At 46.7% G+C, this 19,503-nt stretch overlaps 1 protein-coding gene across 1 annotated transcript in view; it reads right to left on the bottom strand.

The window, feature by feature from the left end:
* Positions 1 to 18,071, bottom strand: part of LOC136620008 (calcium-activated chloride channel regulator 1-like) — a 53,688-nt gene extending 35,617 nt beyond the window's left edge. Inside the window, exons 1-3 of the mRNA XM_066594741.1 lie at positions 17,913 to 18,071; positions 8,131 to 8,268; positions 1,962 to 2,112 (exon numbers count right to left, since the gene is read on the bottom strand). Coding sequence (XP_066450838.1) covers positions 1,962 to 2,112; positions 8,131 to 8,268; positions 17,913 to 18,071 — 448 coding nt within the window. The remainder of the gene's footprint in view (positions 1 to 1,961; positions 2,113 to 8,130; positions 8,269 to 17,912) is intronic.
* Positions 18,072 to 19,503: the final 1,432 nt, after the last annotated feature.

The raw sequence follows: 19,503 nt of genomic DNA, 5'->3' as shown, positions 1-19,503 counted from the left end.
TAGTCCAGGGGTGGGCAATTAATTTTCCCATGGGGCCACATGAGAAATTGGAATGGTTTTAGAGGGCCAGACCAACAAATTCCCCGCTATGTCTTCGACCCGTCTCGTTATAGTTCGCCTGGAGAGGGGCACATTTGCGAATGCTTCTTTTTTTTCAGGACAAATTAGCGCTGCAGAGTCCACCAAACATTCTTTGACAAACTCCCCATCAGAGAATGGCTTACTGTTTCTTGCAATTTTGTAGGATACTACAAAGCAGGTCTTTACGGCTGCATCCCTGGATGAGTGAAGCTTTTTAAAAAATCCTTGCTGACTTTGCAGTTTTGCTAGCAAATCTTCAGATACCCGTGCCCGCTCTGCCTCCGTCAAGTTCTTGTATTTCTCTCCGTGTTTAGTCTCATAATGGCGATGCAAATTGTAATCTTTAAATACAGCTATCTGCTCTCCACAAACTAAACACACAGCTTTACCTTTGGTTTCAGTAAATAGATATTTAGAAGTCCATTCTTTGTTAAAAACTCGGCATTCTGCATCAATTTTTCTTTTTTTAATGTTAGCCGCCATATTTAAGGGTTAACAGCTAACCTCGGAAAATAGATTTTATTAATACACAGTAGTATGCTCCTAGGAGAGGGCACAGAGAGCTGCCCCAAGAAGAGAGATTAAAAAGTGAATATTATTAGTATTATTATTCTAATTACAATGCAAAGGGAAAAGTCCTGACACTTACCAATGACGAGCGTGGAACGATTGTCCTGGCACTCCCCAAGGTCCGCAACGAGCATCCTGGCACTCAGAAGTTACAGTGGCATCACTTACTCAGCATCGGGAAGCAGTGAAACTACAAACTCCGAAGCCTTGTCCATTTTGTTAACTTATGTGCTGTTTAATAAAGTTATTCAAGCCTACGTCATTGGTAGAGGTGCTTGAATAAGTAAGGCCTGAATAACTATTAGCACAGCACAGAAGTGAACAAAATGGACAAGGCTTCGGAGTGCATAGTTTCGCTGCTTCCCGTTGCTGACACCGGACTCATTGGTGAGTCACCAGGACACTCTTTGCGGGCCGGTCCGAGCTATTCAGCGGGCCGGATGTGGCCCGCGGGCCGTGCTTTGCCCAGGTCTGCTTTAAAGGGAACTTGTCACCACCTATGAGCACTATAAACTAAGCTATGGTGCTCATAGGCCAGATCCCAAGGAGTCCAGGATGTATTTTTTTAATACTCACTGGACTCAAACTCCCTGTCCCTGTGCTGTCACCCACTAAAGTGAGCACCAGCGAACTAATCTCTCTTGGCTGTATATGTAAACTCCCATAGAGAACAGTGTGTATGTGCATGCAGCCTGCAGAGATGAGTCTGCTGATGGATGCATACACATAATGTTCTCTATAGGACACACGCACAACCCGGAGAGATGAGTGCGCTGGCACCGAATTGAGCGGGTACGGGGAACTGGGGGAGTATAAAAAATGCATCCCTGGACTTCCCAGGAGTTGGCCTGTGTTGTTTACAGGCTGCAGCAGCTTGTAGACAGGTCATCACAGCTGACACAGCCAATGACAAACTATAATTATGACAAGGGGGCATCCACTATGTCTTTACTGTAAGAGCAGTGAAGTTGTCTTGGTTAAAGGGGTTGTACTAAAATTGCAAGTTATTATCTATCCCCTGTGGGGATGACTTCAGCATGAAGGGAGCTTCTGGCTGAGCATGCCCAATCAGCGCTCCATTCATTTCAATGGTGCTAACAGAAATACCTGAGCGGGTAACTCGGGTATTACCACAGCCCCATTGAAAGTGATACATTTCCTTTTATCACAGTAAGCATTTGTTAATTAGCACACAAGTTCAGTATTAACATTTCAAGCATCAGAACTTCACACTCCATAATATTAGAAGAACAAGATATTGTATAATACAACTATCAACAAAAAAAGAAACAAAAAGCTTCTCCTTTTACCTCGGGGTCCATAGTTTTGGATGACACTGTCATCAGTTACAAATTTTTGGGTAAGGTGAATGAATTGTCCTGGATCTCCACACTGTCCATACTGTTGTGTATAAGGATCATCTCCATACTTCAGGTTAGGATTGTCGATGACAATATCTGCCTATCATTATAAACACAGGAATACGTTATCATTATGGAAGCAATCATGATTGCAAGCCATTAACCCCTTCATGAAATGTAACGTTAATTACCATTGGATCTATACAGGGTTAGTATGGAAGGGGCTTGGGAGCTGAGCACACTTCATACACAGCAGGTGCCAGCTATCAATTACAGCTGATAACCAGCCAAAGTGGTCAGGATCGAAAATAACTCAGATCCTATCTGTTAACTTTGTAAATGCTATGGTGAGTGCTGACTGCGGAATTTAAATGGATTGAAAGAGGAAGGAGCTCTTTCTTTTTCCCTAACGGCCCTTCTGCAATGACTTCGCAGGGTGCTGTAATTGAGCTTAGCCTATTAAGCTGTGCCTGTAGCAGGGCTTACAGGTATGCTGACAAACATTTAATATACTGCTATACTTAAGTTCAAATCCCATAGTGCGACTAAAATTAAAGAAAAAAAAGCCAAAATAAGTTTAACCCCTTAGTGACCAAGCCTGTTTGCGCCTTAATGGCCAGGCCAAATTTTGGAAATCTGACATGTGTACTTTAACATAGAATAGCTCCGTAAAGGTTTTGCATATCCAAGCGATTCTGACATTGTTTTTTCGCCACATGTTGTACTTCATTTAGGTGGTGAAAATAGTCCAATATAACTTGTGTATATTTATTAAAAGTGCCCATATTGGGAAAATTTTGACAAAAATATCGGTTTTTTACATTTTCAACTGTAATATATCAAATATGTGCAAACATACTGTACAAACTTTTGCTAAGATATATATTTCCATCTATTTACTTTATTCTGAATGCACATTTGAAAAGCTTTTATGTTTTTTTAACCATTTAGGAGATGTACAAATTTAACATTACTTTTTAGCATTGTGAGGAACACTTTATTTTTCTGCACCAAGCCAAGATAGCAAAGGCTCATAGGTGTCAGAATAATAGATACCCCCACAAATGACCCTATTTTAAAAACTACACCCCTTAATGTATTCACTGAGGGGTGTCATGAGTATTTTGACCCCACCATTTTTTTTCAGGAATTCAATTTAGAGGAGAAAAATTAAAATTTCATATTTTTGCGAATATGTCATTTTAAAGACATTTTTTTTTTCTATAGTTTACATGAAAATGAGGATTTACACCCCAAAATGGATCCCCCTGTTTGTCCTGTGTTCAAAAATATACCCAATGTGGCCCTAATCTTATATCTGAGTGCACAACGGGGCCCAAAATGAAAGGAGTAGTCAGTGTCTTTCAGAACAGCAATTTTGCTTGAAGGCGTTTTAGGCCCCATAGCACATGTAAAGTTCTTGAGCACCCAAAACCATAGCAAACCCCCACAAATGACCCCATTTTGAAAACTAGACCCCTTAACGAATTTATCTAGGGGTGTACTGCCCATTTGGACCCCACGGTTTTTGAATGAATTCAAGCAAAGCAAAAGGAAAAAATTGTGATTTTTGTTTTTTTGGCAATTCTGTCATTTTAAAACAGCTTTTTTTTGTACAGCACACATATAAATGAAGACTTGCACCCCAAAATGGATACCCCTGTTTGTGCTGTTTTCAGAAATATACCCATTGTGGCCCTAATCTTATGTCCGCATGCACAACAGGTCCCAAAATGAAAGGAGTAATCGGTGGTTTGCAGAACATAGATTTTGCTTGAAGAACTTTTAGGCCCCATAGCACACTTGTAGAGTTCTTGAGCACCCAAAACAATAGAGAACCCCCACAAATGACCCCATTTTGAAAACTAGACCCCTTAACGAATTTATCTAGGGGTGTACTACCTATTTTAATGCCACAGTTTTTGAATGAATTCAAGCAAAGCAAAAGGAAAAAAATTGTGATTTTCATTTTTTGGCAATTCTGTCATTTTAAAAACAGCTTCTTTTGCACACATATAAATGAAGACTTGCACCCCAAAATGGATACCCCTGTTTGTGCTATTTTCAGAAATATACCCATTGTGGTCCTAATCCTATGTCTGGATGCACAACAGGGCCCAAAATGAAAGGAGCAGTCGGTGGCTTTTAGAACATAGATTTTGCTTGAAGGCCTTTTATGCCCCATAGCACACTTGTAGAGTTCTAGAGCGCCCCAAACAATAGAGGACCCCCACAAATGACCTGATTTTGAAAACTGGACCCCTTAATGCGTTCATCTAGGGGTGTACTGTGTATTTTAACCATACAATTTTTGAATACATCTAAGCAAAGCAGAAGGAAAAAATTACGATTTTCATTTTTTGGTCAATTGCGTCAATTTAAAAACAGGGTTTTTTTTTGTACAGCACACATATAAATGAAGACTTTCACCCCAAAATGGATACCCGTTTTTGTCCCGTGTTCAGAAACATACCCATTGTGGCCCTAATAGACTTACAGGACACATGTCTAGGCCTATAATTAAAGGAACACCCGTTGGATTTCAGGGTACAACTGAATAAATTCTAGGTCCCATTGCCCACTTATAGAGCCATTGAGCGGCTAAAACGATTAGGTACCCCCTCAAATGACCCCATTTTGAAAACTAGACCCCTTAGCAAATTCATCTAGGGTTATAATGTGTATTTTGACCCCACAGTATTTGACTAAATCTTATCAAAGCAGAAGGAAAAAATTACGATTTTCAATTTTTTTGAGAATTTTTTCAATTTAAAAACAGTCTTTTTGTACAGTGTACATAGGAATGAAGACGTTCACCCCAAAATGGATACCCCCGTTTGTCCTGAGTTCAGAAACATACCCATTGTGGCCCTAATCTACTTATAGGACACATAGCTAGGCCTATAATCAAAGGAACACCCGTTGGATTTCAGGGTACAACTGAATAAATTCAAGGCCCCATCGCCCACTTATAGAGCCATTGGGCGGCCAAAACGATAAGGAACCCCCTCAAATGACCCCATTTTGAAAACTAGACCCCTTAACGAATTCATCTAGCGGTGTACTGCATATTTTGACCCCACAGTATTTGAATGAATCTAAGCAAAGCAGAAGGAAAAAATTACGATTTTCAATTTTTGGGCAATTTTTTCAATTTAAAAACAGTTTTTTTTGTACAGCGTACATAGGAATGAAGATGTTCACCCCAAAATGGATACTCCCATTTGTCCCGAGTTCAGAAACATACCCATTGTGGCCCTAATCTACTTACAGGGCCCATGGCAAGGCCTATAATGGAGGGAACACCCGTTGGATTGCAGGGCACAACTGAATAAATTCAAGGCCCCATTGATCATTTGTACGGAATAAAAATTGACTCCCTAAAAATACACACACCCCCCTCCGCGCCCTTTTCGTCTTTCCCCAAATCTTAGATAAAAGTAATAATGTGAACTGTGTGTTATTTCCGAAGACATGGGGTAATTACGGAGGCTGGTTGGAATGGGCACATGGGGCAATAAAACCGTGTATCCCCCCTCCTCTCATGCTTTTTGGGGGTCATTTCTTGACCTCAGTGGCGGGTATGGGGTGTAAAAAGTAGCATTTCGTGAGTCTTCGTAAGCTTGCGGAGGTGCGGCGGTCTCGCACAGAAGATGCTCAACAAGCTGCTCCTGGAACTGCAGATAGGCAAGCGTTCCTGGGGCTTCTTGTAAAATACGTATTACAGGTAGTGGTCTGAATAACGCCGGGCTCATGCAGCCGTAGGCGGAATCCGCTTGCAGAGGCCCGCAGCGGATCCCATCTGTGAGCCCGGCTGTGACCCAGTGTACGGCCGCGTAATGTACTGCGCATAACTGTCTACTCACACAGGCGGTCATTCGCGTATGGGCAGCGGGTATATCCACGACCATGGAGCACAATAGGCTCTATGTTGCTGATAGCCGCGGTAAAATAGAACCTGCTGCGTTCTCTTTTCTGCGAGTGGATTACACAATTCCAACCCACTAATTTGAGCGGAATTGTGTAATCCAATGCGATTGATCTGCGTAATACCGCGGATCAGACGCATGCGGAATCAGTAATTCCTATCCGGTCATGTGAGACCGGCCTAAGGTAGATCGCTACCTTTTTATTACGTGACCGGGGACCGCTCAACGAGGCCACCCGTCACTGCTCCAGGCTCTTGGCGACCGTTGGTCGCTGAGAGCAAGGAGATTTTAAGTTTCTTGGGCTCCCCGACTCCTGCGCATGTGTCCAGCATTTTGCTGGCAGTCGCATGTGCAGAATCCGAGAAAGTTCATGGAGGAGGATCGCGCCGGGGTACAAATACGGAGGCCTCCGGGAAAAAGTTTCATCTCCTCTCACTGATCGCATTGGTGAGGGGAGATGAAACTTCAATTTTTTTAAAACTTTTACGTGATCGCCATTATCCATTGGATAACGGCGAACACGTGATCAGGAACCGCTCACTGCGGCCCCCTGTGAAATTTACAGGCTCTTGGCTAAGTTTTGTAGCCAGGAGCAGGGAGAATTTAAATTATCCTGGCAATCCACAGCTTTTGCGCATGCGTCTGCCGCTTTGGCGACGGCTGCGTGCGCAGAAGCTGTGGTAAGGTCCGCGGATAAATCCGGGGGCCTTAGGTACGTACTTTCTTCCTCCCTCATGGATATGATCCGTGAGGGGAGATGAAATGTAAGCGTTTTAAACTCTTTTTTTTACTTTTTCAAACTTTTTTAAAAACTTTTTTACACTTTTTTTTTAATTACTTTTTTACACTTTTTTTTACTTTAAATGATCACTGTTATCCATTGGATAACAGTGATCATCTCTGCAGTGACATCCCTCTGCTCCTGGCTACACATGGCAGCCAGGAGCAGAGGGATTTTAAATTTCCCGGGTCCTGAGCCCCTCTGTGCACGCGCCCGATGTCAATCATCGGGCGCGCATGCACAGAAGGGGACTCAGGTCCCGGAAGACCGGGACACCGCTGAGGACCGGGGGTGAGTATTTTCACCTCCCCTCATGGATCCGATCCATGAGGGGAGGTGAAATTAACATTATTTTTACTTTTTAAAAACTTTTTCATGATCGCCGCTATCCACTGGATAGCGGCATTCACGGGCCTGGGGACCACTCGCTGCAGTCCCCGGGGACATCTCCTGGTTCCCGGCTACCTTCAGGAACCGCGAACCAAGAGATTTTAAACTCACCGGGGTCCCCAGTCTTCTGCGCATGCGCGTGACGTCATTCATCTGGTGCGCATGCGCAGAAGAGCCACGCTGGGTCCCGGAGGACCCTTTCACCGTGACAGACAATGAGGAAGCCGGGTGAGTACTTTCAGCTGCCCTGATGGATCCCATCCATTAGGGCAGCTGAATGTTTAGTTTTTTAAACTTTTTTTTTTTACTTTATTGCGATCGGCGCTATCCAATGGATAGCGCCGTTCGCAATGATGGGGAGGAAATGCCCGCAGCCCGCGATGACAGCTCTATGCTGTCGGCTACCTGCGGACACTGACAGCATGGAGCTGTCACGTCCAGAGCCCACGGGGCTTTATTCTCTGTAGGACGCATGTTTTTACGTCCTCAGAGAATAAAGCCCACTTGGGCAGGACGTAAAAAGGCAATGGGCTGGTCGTAAAGGGGTTAAAAAGGTTAAAGGGGTTATGCTATAATCTATAGGATTGGTGATAAAAGTCTGATTGTGTGGGTCTTTATGAAGGTTGCCAGTGCTGAGACTCCTACTGATCCCAAAATCTAAGGTCTTGTGTCCCCTTCTCCACATTGTGGGCTCATAGCATCTCCTCTACAGTGAGAAGGAAGAGACTGAATGAAGTGTCGGTTGCGGATGGGCGGTATCACTTTCTTCATTATTTTTCCTGTACAGTGAATACCATAATAAAAAATGCCAGAATTGTGCTTTTTTAGTCACCTGATCTCCCTAAAAATATTGAAAAAGCAGTGATCAAAAAATTGTATGCTACCCTAAATGGTACAAATGGAAACTATACCTCATCCCGAAACAGACAAGCCCTCATTCAGGCCCGTCAACGGAAATGTAAATAATAACTTTATATCTTGGCACAATCCCTTTAAGTCATCCTGCATTTTACTATACCGTATTATATTTTTCTGTTTTGGGTTTTCCATAGTTATTTGCAGACCAGGATTTGGGAAGCAAAATCTTCACACTTCGTATGTAGAGCCTTTTGCCTGTAGCATCAAATAGAAAACTTGTAGCTTCCTTCACCATTTCCTTTGGGAAACAAAAAAATGTAAATACAATAAAAACTAATTGCTAATTTGGTATTTAAACTATCATGACAGTGTTTAAAGAAGATACCACGGAGCGCCATTTTTCAGTTTACATTGGATTACTTACAAGAATCTTGCCTTGATCCCGAGTCAGTCTTTACTGTAGAGCTGCATACCCAATACAGCAGGCTTCTGAGCTAACATCGCTCCACATTCTTTACTGATAGACATTCTGTATAGAACGTCCACGCAGTAACCTGATGTAGGGAAAACTAAAAATCTAAAAACTATACCACTAAATAGGTTGCAACAAAAATCCACAATAAAGCACACTCTGTACTGCGGTTCATGTTTGCCTATTGACTTACAACTAATATGTATACAGTGTTTAAAAAACACAGCAAAAAGCAGTGCTTTTCTGAAAAACACTGTGGGGATAATTTAAAAACTGGTATCCTAAACGCCAGTCTTAGGCGTCTTTCATACGAGCGTTTGCATTTTTACGCTCACCACATCGTGAGCAAAATTCACGTGAATGAAGAATATCTGCAATCAAGTGCTGATCTTAATTTGCGTTTTCTTGTCCATTCACACGGTTGGCATATTAGGAAAAATATACCATGCAGCGCGGAAATGCTCAGAATTACTTCTAACACTTAAATAGACTCAGGAGTAAACTTCTTCCGTCAGCCAAACTCTCTCCCCCTCCTTTTTTTTCAGCTCCAATTGAAGCCTATGGGAGCCTCTGGTGTATCTAGTCAAAAGATAGTGCAAGACTAGAGATGAGCGAACACCAAAATGTTCGGGTGTTCGTTATTCGGAACGAACTTCCCGCGATGCTCGAGGGTTCGTTTCGAACAACGAACCCCATTGAAGTCAATGGGCGACCAGAGCATTTTTGTATTTCGCCGATGCTCGCTAAGGTTTTCATGTGTGAAAATCTGGGCAATTCAACAAAGTGATGGGAATGACACAGAAACGGATAGGGCAGGCGAGGGGCTACATGTTGGGCTGCATCTCAAGTTCACAGGTCCCACTATTAAGCCACAATACCGGCAAGAGTGCCCCCCCCCTCCCAACAACTTTTACTTCTGAAAAGCCCTCATTAGCATGGCATACCTTTGCCAAGCACCACACTAGCTACAACAAAGCACAATCACTGCCTGGATGACACTCCGCTGCCACTTCTCCTGGGTTACATGCTGCCCAACCGCCCCCCCTCCCCCCCACAGCGCACACCAAAGTGTCCCTGCGCAGCCTTCAGCTGCCCTCATGCCACGCCACACTCATGTCTATTTAGAAGTGCGTCTGCCATGAGGAGAAACCGCAGGCACACACTGCAGAGGGTTGGCACGGTTAGGCAGCGACCCTCTTTAATAGGGGCGGGGCGATAGCCCACAATGCTGTACAGAAGCAATGAGAAATAGAATCCTGTGCCACCGCCATCAGGAGCTGCACACGTGGGCATAGCAATGGGGAAGCTATGTGCCACACACTATTCATTCTGTCAAGGTGTCTGCATGCCCCAGTCAGACTGGTTATATGCACCTTAACAGTAACCGCGTTGGTGGTAATGTGGTGGTGACTGCGGACCTAGTAGCACGGTTGTATTTTGTTGGTTTTCGGAATGTGGCCAGGATTAAGTGGGCCGTGGCGGGGGGATGGTGTGGGGGCTCTCTTGTTGTGTCGGTAAAGGTGAAATTCTTGGACTGCCACCAGACGAACCAATGCAAAGGCATTTGCCAACAATGTTTTCCCTGTTGGAGGGGGATGTTTTTGAGGCACTACGTGTCCTCTCCACGTGTCCGTGGTTATATGCACCTTAACAGTAACCGCGTTGGTGGTAATGTGGTGGTGACTGCGGACCTAGTAGCACGGTTGTATTTTGTTGGTTTTCGGAATGTGGCCAGGATTAAGTGGGCCGTGGCGGGGGGATGGTGTGGGGGCTCTCTTGTTGTGTCGGTAAAGGTGAAATTCTTGGACTGCCACCAGACGAACCAATGCAAAGGCATTTGCCAACAATGTTTTCCCTGTTGGAGGGGGATGTTTTTGAGGCACTACGTGTCCTCTCCACGTGTCCGTGGTTATATGCACCTTAACAGTAACCGCGTTGGTGGTAATGTGGTGGTGACTGCGGACCTAGTAGCACGGTTGTATTTTGTTGGTTTTCGGAATGTGGCCAGGATTAAGTGGGCCGTGGCGGGGGGATGGTGTGGGGGCTCTCTTGTTGTGTCGGTAAAGGTGAAATTCTTGGACTGCCACCAGACGAACCAATGCAAAGGCATTTGCCAACAATGTTTTCCCTGTTTGAGGGGGATGTTTTTGAGGCACTACGTGTCCTCTCCACGTGTCCGTTCCATGTCAGCAATAGTAGCACTCAGGACAGGCCCCATTAACAATTCTGAAGCAGCAGTATAGCGGGAGCGCAGTCTTCGTTCCATGTAAGCAATAGTAGCACTCAGGACAGGCCCCATTAACAATTCTGAAGCAGCAGTATAGCGGGAGCGCAGTCTTCGTTCCATGTAAGCAATAGTAGCACTCAGGACAGGCCCCATTAACAATTCTGAAGCAGCAGTATAGCGGGAGCGCAGTCTTCGTTCCATGTAAGCAATAGTAGCACTCAGGACAGGCCCCATTAACAATTCTGAAGCAGCAGTATAGCGGGAGCGCAGTCTTCGTTCCATTTCAGTAGCCTTAGTATAGCCAAGGCACAAGTTACATTTATGTAGCTAAACTGTAGGCCAACCCCACACACCTTTCTGTACCATGAGTGCAGGCGAAGAACATAGAAATTACTATGATTACACTGTAGGTGAGGGCCCCAAAAAATTGGTGTACCAACAGTACTAATGTACCTCAGTAAAAATTGGCCATGCCCAACCAAGATGGCAGGTGAATCGCTTTGGTTAATGTGGCTTAAGTGGTAACTAGGCCTGGAGGCAGCCCAGTGTAACGAAAAATTGGTTCAAGTTAAAGTTCCAACGCTTTTAAGCGCATTGAAACTTATAAAAATTGTTCTGAAAAATTATTTGAGTGAGCCTTGTGGCCCTAAGAAAAATTGCCCGTTCAGCGTGATTACGTGAGGTTTCAGGAGGAGGAGCAGGAGGAGGAGGAGGAGGAATATTAGACACAGATTGATGAAACAGAAATGTCCCCGTTTTGGATGGTGAGAGAGAACGTAGCTTCCATCCGCGGGTGCAGCCTACGTATTGCTTACGTATCGCTGCTGTCCGCTGGTGGAGAACAGAAGTCTGGGGAAATCCAGCCTTTGTTCATCTTAATGAGTGTTAGCCTGTCGGCACTGTCGGTTGACAAGCGGCTACGCTTATCTGTGATGATTCCCCCAGCCGCACTAAACACCCTCTCCGACAAGACGCTAGCCGCAGGACAAGCAAGCACCTCCAGGGCATACAGCGCTAGTTCAGGCCACGTGTCCAGCTTCGACACCCAGTAGTTGTAGGGGGCAGAGGCGTCACCAAGGATGGTCGTGCGATCCGCTACGTACTCCCTCACCATCCTTTTACAGTGCTCCCGCCGACTCAGCCTTGACTGGGGAGCGGTGACACAGTCTTGGTGGGGAGCCATAAAGCTGGCCAGGCCCTTAAAGACTGTTGCACTGCCTGGGATGTACATGCTGCTCGATCTACGCACATCCCCTGCTACCTTGCCCTCGGTACTGCGCCTTCTGCCACTAGCGCTGTCGGCTGGGAATTTTACCATCAGCTTGTCCGCAAGGGTCCTGTGGTATAGCAACACTCTCGAACCCCTTTCCTCTTCGGGAATCAGAGTGGGCAGGTTCTCCTTATACCGTGGATCGAGCAGTGTGTACACCCAGTAATCCGTCGTGGCCAGAATGCGTGCAACGCGAGGGTCACGAGAAAGGCATCCTAACATGAAGTCAGCCATGTGTGCCAGGGTACCTGTACGCAACACATGGCTGTCGTCACTAGGAAGATCACTTTCAGGATCCTCCTCCTCCTCCTCAGGCCATACACGCTGAAAGGATGACAGGCAATCAGCCGGTGTACCGTCAGCAGCGGCCCAAGCTGTCTCTTCCCCCTCCTCCTCATCCTCCTCATGCTCCTCCTCCTCCTCCTGTACGCGCTGAGAAATAGACAGGAGGGTGCCCTGACTATCCAGCGGCATACTGTCTTCCCCCGCCCCCGTTTCCGAGCGCAAAGCAGCTGCCTTTATGGTTTGCAGGGAATTTCTCAAGATGCATAGCAGAGGAATGGTGACGCTAATGATTGTAGCATCGCCGCTCACCACCTGGGTAGACTCCTCAAAATTACCAAGGACATGGCAGATGTCTGCCAACCAGGCCCACTCTTCTGAAAGGAATTGAGGAGGCTGACTCCCACTGCGCCGCCCATGTTGGAGTTGGTATTCGACTATAGCTCTACGTTGTTCATAGAGCCTGGCCAACATGTGGAGCGTAGAGTTCCACCGTGTGGGCACGTCGCACAGCAGTCGGTGCACTGGCAGCTTAAAGTGATGTTGCAGGGTGCGCAGGGTGGCAGCGTCCGTGTGGGACTTGCGGAAATGTGCGCAGAGCCGGCGCGCCTTTACGAGCAGGTCTGACAAGCGTGGGTAGCTTTTCAGAAAGCGCTGAACCACCAAATTAAAGACGTGGGCCAGGCATGGCACGTGCGTGAGGCTGCCGAGCTGCAGAGCCGCCACCAGGTTACGCCCGTTGTCACACACGACCATGCCCGGTTGGAGGCTCAGCGGCGCAAGCCAGCGGTCGGTCTGCTGTGTCAGACCCTGCAGCAGTTCGTGGGCCGTGTGCCTCTTATCGCCTAAGCTGAGTAGTTTCAGCACGGCTTGCTGACGCTTGCCCACCGCTGTGCTGCCACACCGCGCGACACCGACTGCTGGCGACATGCTGCTGCTAACACATCTTGATTGCGAGACAGAGGAGGAGGAGGAGGAGGAGGGTGCTTTAGTGGAGGAAGCATACACCTCCGCAGATACCAGCACCGAGCTGGGGCCCGCAATTCTGGGGGTGGGTAGGACGTGAGCGGTCCCAGGCTCTGACTCTGTCCCAGCCTCCACTAAGTTCACCCAATGTGCCGTCAGGGAGATGTAGTGGCCCTGCCCGCCTGTGCTTGTCCACGTGTCCGTAGTTAAGTGGACCGTGGCAGTAACCGCGTTGGTGAGGGCGCGCACAATGTTGCGGGAGACGTGGTCGTGCAGGGCTGGGACGGCACATCGGGAAAAGTAGTGGCGACTGGGAACTGAGTAGCGCGGGGCCGCCGCCTCCATGATACTTTTGAAGGACTCCGTTTCCACAACCCTATACGGCAGCATCTCAAGGCTGATGAATTTTGCTATGCGGACGGTTAACGTTTGAGCGTGCGGGTGCGTGGCGGCGTACTTGCGCTTGCGCTCCAACAGTTGCGCAAGCGACGGCTGGACGGTGCGCTGAACTACACTGCTGGATGGGGCCGAGGACAGCGGAGGTGAGGGTGTGGGTGCAGGCCAGGAGACGGTAGTGCCTGTGTCCTGAGAGGGGGGTTGCATCTCAGTGGCAGGTTGGGGCACAGGGGGAGAGGCAGGGGTGCAAACCGGAGGCGCTGAACGGCCTTCGTCCCCCCTTGCGGGGTGCTTGGCCATCATATGTCTGCGCATGGTGGTGGTGGTGAGGCTGTTGGTGTTGGCTCCCCGGCTGAGCTTTGCGCGACAAAGGTTGCACACCACTGTTCGTCGGTCGTCAGGCGTCTCTGTGAAAAACTGCCAGACCTTAGAGCACCTCGGCCTCTGCATGGTGGCATGGCGCGAGGGGGCGCTTTGGGAAACACTTGGTGGATTATTCGGTCTGGCCCTGCCTCTACCCCTGGCCACCGCACTGCCTCTTGCAACCTGCCCTGCTGATGCCCTTGACTCCCCCTCTGAAGACCTGTCCTCCTGAGTAAGCGTTGCACACCAGGTGGGGTCAGTCACCTCATCGTCCTGCTGCTCTTCCTCCGAATCCTCTGTGCGCTGCTCCCTCGGACTTACTGCCCTTACTACTACCTCACTGCAAGACAACTGTGTCTGATCGTCATCGTCCTCCTCACCCACAGACAGTTGTTGAGACAGTTGGCGGAAGTCCCCAGCCTCTTCCCCCAGACCCCGGGAACTTTCGAATGGTTGGGCATCAGTGACGATAAACTCCTCTGGTGGGAGAGGAACCGCTGCTGCCCAATCTAAGCAGGGGCCCGAGAACAGTTCCTGGGAGTGTTCCCGCTCCTGAGCAGGTGTTATTGTAGTGGAGTGAGGAGGCTGGGAGGAAGGAGGAGCAGCAGACAGAGGATTCGGATTGGCAGCAGTGGACGGCGCAGAACTGCGGGTAGACGATAGGTTGCTCGAAGCACTTTCTGCCATCCAGGACAGGACCTGCTCACACTGCTCATTTTCTAATAACCGTCTCCCGCGTGGACCCATTAATTGGGCGATGAATGTGGGGACGCCAGAAACGTGCCTCTCTCCTAATCGCGCAGCAGTCGGCTGCGACACACCGGGATCAGGAGCTCGGGCTGTGCCCACACCCTGACTTGGCCCTCCGCGTCCTCGGCCGCGTCCACGTCCTCTAGGCCTACCCCTACCCCTCAGCATGCTGTATTACCAGTGATTTGATTTCACAGGCAGGAAATAAATTGGCGCAAGACTGCAGGCCAAATATAATTTTTGCCCTTTTTGGAAAACGAAAGGCCCCACTGCCTCTAGTGAATGAATTATCTAAGTTTAATAACTGTGCTGTGTCCCTGCTAATGTGTCACAGAACGTGAAGGTAGCAGAGTTATTATAACTCTTGGAGAGCAGGTATTTTTTTCCCAATTAAGGAAAGCAAATGGCGACGCCAGCAGTAAAGCGTAGCTGGGTGCGTCTGATTTAGCAATGTTGTTCACGCAGCTCACACGTGTCCACCGCCCTTAGGACGGACAGAGGCTGGACAAATAGATTTGTTTTCAGTTTTTTTCCACCAAAAGGCAGCACTGCGTATATTCAATGAACATGAGAAGTTTAATAACTGTGCTGTGTCCCTACTTATGTGTCACAGAACGTGAGGGTAGCAGAGTTATTATAACTCTTGGAGAGCAGGTATTTTTTTCCCAATTAAGGAAAGCAAATGGCGAAGCCAGCAGTAAAGCGTAGCTGGGTGCGTCTGATTTAGCAATGTTGTTCACGCAGCTCACACGTGTCCACAGCCCTTAGGACGGACAGAGGCTGGACAAATAGATTTGTTTTCAGTTTTTTGGCACCAAAAGGCAGCACTGCGTATATTCAATGAATAACAACTGTGTTGTCGCCCTGCCTATACAATTCTTTCCCTGCAGTATCAATGGAGGGTGCAATGGTCTGCAGAGGCGATTTTGAGAAGCAAAAAAAAATGCAGCACAGCTAACAGCAGCCTGGACAGTACTGCACACGGATAAATATGGCCCTAGAAAGGACCGTTGAGGTTCTTGAAGGCTACACTCACTCCTAACACTCTCCCTGCCTATGCAGCACTTCTGTCCCTAATGCCAGGTGCAACGGTCTGCAGAGGCGATTTTGAGAAAAAAAAATTTGCCACTGCTAACAGCAGCCAACACACAGCTATCAGTGGCCCTAATAAGGACCTTTGGGGGGTCTTGAAGCCTACACTAACTACCAATTCTTTCCCTACAGCAGCTCCGGTACAAACAGCACTGTCCCTCATCTAACTCACACCGCATCTGAGGCGAACCGCGGGAGGGGCCGACTTTTATGTTCGGGTGACACCTGATCTTCCCAGCCACTCACAGCAGGGGGGTGGTATAGGGCTTGAACGTCACAGGGGGAAGTTGTAATGCCTTCCCTGTCTTTCAATTGGCCAGAAAAGCGCGCTAACGTCTCAGGGAAGGAAGTGAAAATAACCAGAACACCGCATGGTGTTCGTTACGAATAACGAACATCCCGAACACCCTAATATTCGCACGAATATCAAGCTCGGAAGAACACGTTCGCTCATCTCTATGCAAGACCTATCTTTTCCAGCAGCGTATAAAATCATTCGCCGTTTTTGGTTGCCGATGTCCTATTTTTTTATGTGGCTAAAATTCACTCATCTCAATGAATAGATTTATATCCAATGCTTACTACTGGAAAGAGAAAAAAATAGGATTCTTTTAAGGGTGACTACCCACTACAGTTTTTTTTTTCCCTGCGAAATTCGCATTTTCTTTTCATCAGGGGTCTATGGGGCGATCGCGATTTTAACATTACAAGCCCCATAGACCCCTGCAGAAAAAAAAATGCGAATTTCGCAGGGAAAAAAAACTGTAGTGGGTAGTCACTTAGAATTCATAAACATAGGCAAATAAGCTGATGGGATTCATCAGAAAGGACATAGGGATGAATTAATGCTTGCCTGTACATCACAATTGCGTTGTAAGAAAAGTTGCAGTATTTTGCACAGATCACATTTGCTCAAAAAATGACCTCACCCTTTCTGTAGAAAGTGGACGTGGCAAGCGGGAACGTAGGTAGCAGCCCCATCTATGCCAGCTATAATAAATTATAGCTGGCATAGATTTATTGTGGTGCATGGTCATCTTCAGGATGTACCAAATGTATGAAGAGACTATTGCCTCTTCATACATTGGTTGCACTTCAGTACAATGCAATCTTTACTTAAATTGGCGTAAAGCAATGCCAGTCTAGGTAAATCTCCCCCACAGTTTTATCACCCTACAAATCAGTATTCAGACTGCACATTCAAAATTCTGTACAGTTTTAGGCACCAGGGCACAGGAAAGACGAAGTACAGCTTGAGTGGTGGACACACAAAGTAATAAATAAAATAGGTTGACAACAGAGTCCAGAAAAATTAGCAGAATTAAGGTTATTTAGTTTAGCAAAAAGACGGCTGATGGGCGACCTAATGAATATAAATAAATATGTTACAGACCAATACAGAAATCTCTGTTATGATCTATTTATACCAAGGACTGTATCTATAACAAAGAGACATCCTCTACGTCTGGAGGAAAGAAGATTTTTATTCCGAAATAGAAGGGGATTCTTTACTGTAAGAGCAGTAAGACTATGAAACTCTCTGCCTTAAGAAGTTGTCATAAAATCAAAAGGAGCCTGGGATAAGTAACAATTATTGCCCAACACCCCCTCCCCCGAACCCATCCCTCGCGTGTTATCCTCCCCCTCCCCCCCCCCCCACTGTCTCCCTTCCCCCATTTTGTTTGAACCCATGCTTCTTTGTAGCGGACAATGTTAACATGGCAACAGAATTTAAAACTTAATTCAAGAAATCTGTTACACAACTTTATTGTAATTTCTTATGATCTTGTAACCCCCCGATTTAAAACATGATTGCAATGTTGAAATCGTTCGAATGATATAACATTCTCAAAATCAAAACCTTTGTTAACCAAAAGAGGCTTGGATGCCTTTCTGTAGCGTAATAATATTACAAGTTACAGTTACTGTTTTTTTTTTTAGAAATGGGTCATTATTCAAGGGATCAGTTCTAATGTCCAGATTTGGAATCCCTTAGGAATTTTTCCATGAGATAAAGAAAATTGTCTTTTCTTCTATGGATAAAAGGCTTAACTAGATGGATGGAAATATTAATATACTACATCTTTATCATACACTAAAGCTTAATATAAATATAATTCTTACCTTAATTTTCTCAATGATCTTGAGATCTTCCTTGATATTAGGATTGACAGCGATAACTATATCCTCATATCCTCCATTAGTCAGTTTTACCATGGAACCCTCACTTTTGGCAAAGATGTGAATAACTAAAACTAATGCAAAAATACTTTTTGGTGTCATTGCTAATGATTACGCCAACTGTATCAGCATGCTACTGTATATGAATATAGTTTCCTCAAGTGCAACATTTATATACCCCAATACCTTGTAAAAATTGTGTTTGGACTTTGCTTATTACGTATTAGGCTGAAAATGAATCTCTTTACAAGGTAGTAAATTGAGATGAGTCATCATTGGCTTAACGGAGAAAAGCTAAAGAAGTTTCTGTGCTTTTCCCTCACGTACATTACAGGTAGTAATTAGAGATGAGCGAGACCAAAATGCTCGGGTGCTCGTTGCTCGAGTCGAACTTTCCGCGATGCTCGAGGGTTCGTTTCGAGTAACGAACCCCATTAAAGTCAATGGGCGACTCAAGCATTTTTGTATATCGCCGATGCTCTTCAGTTCAGGTTCCCAGGTCCCACTATTAAGCCACAATAGCGGCAAGAGTGCCCCCCCCCCCAACAATTTTTACTTTGGACAAACCCTCATTAGTAAGCCACACCTTAGCTAAGCACCACACTACCTCCAACTAAGCACAAGCACTGCCTGTGGGACACACCGCTGCTTTTCCCCTGGGTTACATGCTGCCCAACCCCCCCGCATGACCCAGTGTCCACAGCGCACACCAAAGTGTCCCTGCGCAGCCTTCAGCTGCCCTCATGCCACACGCTGGCCCCATAGCCACACCACCCTCATGTCTATTTATAAGTGCGTCTGCCATGAGGAGGAACCAGAGGCACACACTGCAGAGGGTTGGCAGGGCCAGGCAGCGATCCCCTTTAAAAGGTGTAAATTGCTGTACAGAAGCAATGAGAAATCCAAACCTCTGTCAGGAGCTGCAAACGTGGGCATAGCAATGGGGAATCCATGTGCCACACACTATTCATTCTGTCAAGGTGTCGCATAGCTCAATCGACACTGCAAGGGGAAAGCCGTCTGCGCTCTGCCCCCTACCCAAGTCAGTCAGTGTCTTTGTGCCAGACAGGTCAAACACCGCGATGGGAACTAAGTTTGCACCAACAGCATAGGTGGGTTCTAGGAAACCCAAGACATGAACAAAAAATTGATCTGAGCGGCCAAGCATGGCAGACTTGCACCGCGCCCACGGCATAGGCCTCGGCCCACAGATTCAGCAATCCTAGGCAGGAAGCGGACTTTCACTGCACCCAGGACATAGGCCTCTGCACAGACCCTCAGCAATCCCGGGCCTACAGCGGACTCCAATGCTAGCGTAGCTGTGCACGTCTCATTAGCGCTGTATTGCTCCTGTAGTTTGTCCTAATGCAGTGCCACGGATACTAGAGCTAACGTCAGATTAAATACAGGTGGGCTTCGGCTCACACTGCATGACCCAGTCAGACTGGGTTTTTTTATAAGTATACACAGGCAGGTACAACTCCCTAATGTGAAGTCCGTGTGGACCAACAACATGGGTGCGTCCCAGGAAGCC

Source organism: Eleutherodactylus coqui, chromosome 3 (assembly GCF_035609145.1).
Source record: "Eleutherodactylus coqui strain aEleCoq1 chromosome 3, aEleCoq1.hap1, whole genome shotgun sequence".
In the NCBI taxonomy this organism is placed as follows: Eukaryota; Metazoa; Chordata; class Amphibia; order Anura; family Eleutherodactylidae; genus Eleutherodactylus; species Eleutherodactylus coqui.
The sequence above is the reverse complement of the archived record's forward strand: the minus strand, read 5'-3'. Positions and strand labels throughout refer to the sequence as shown.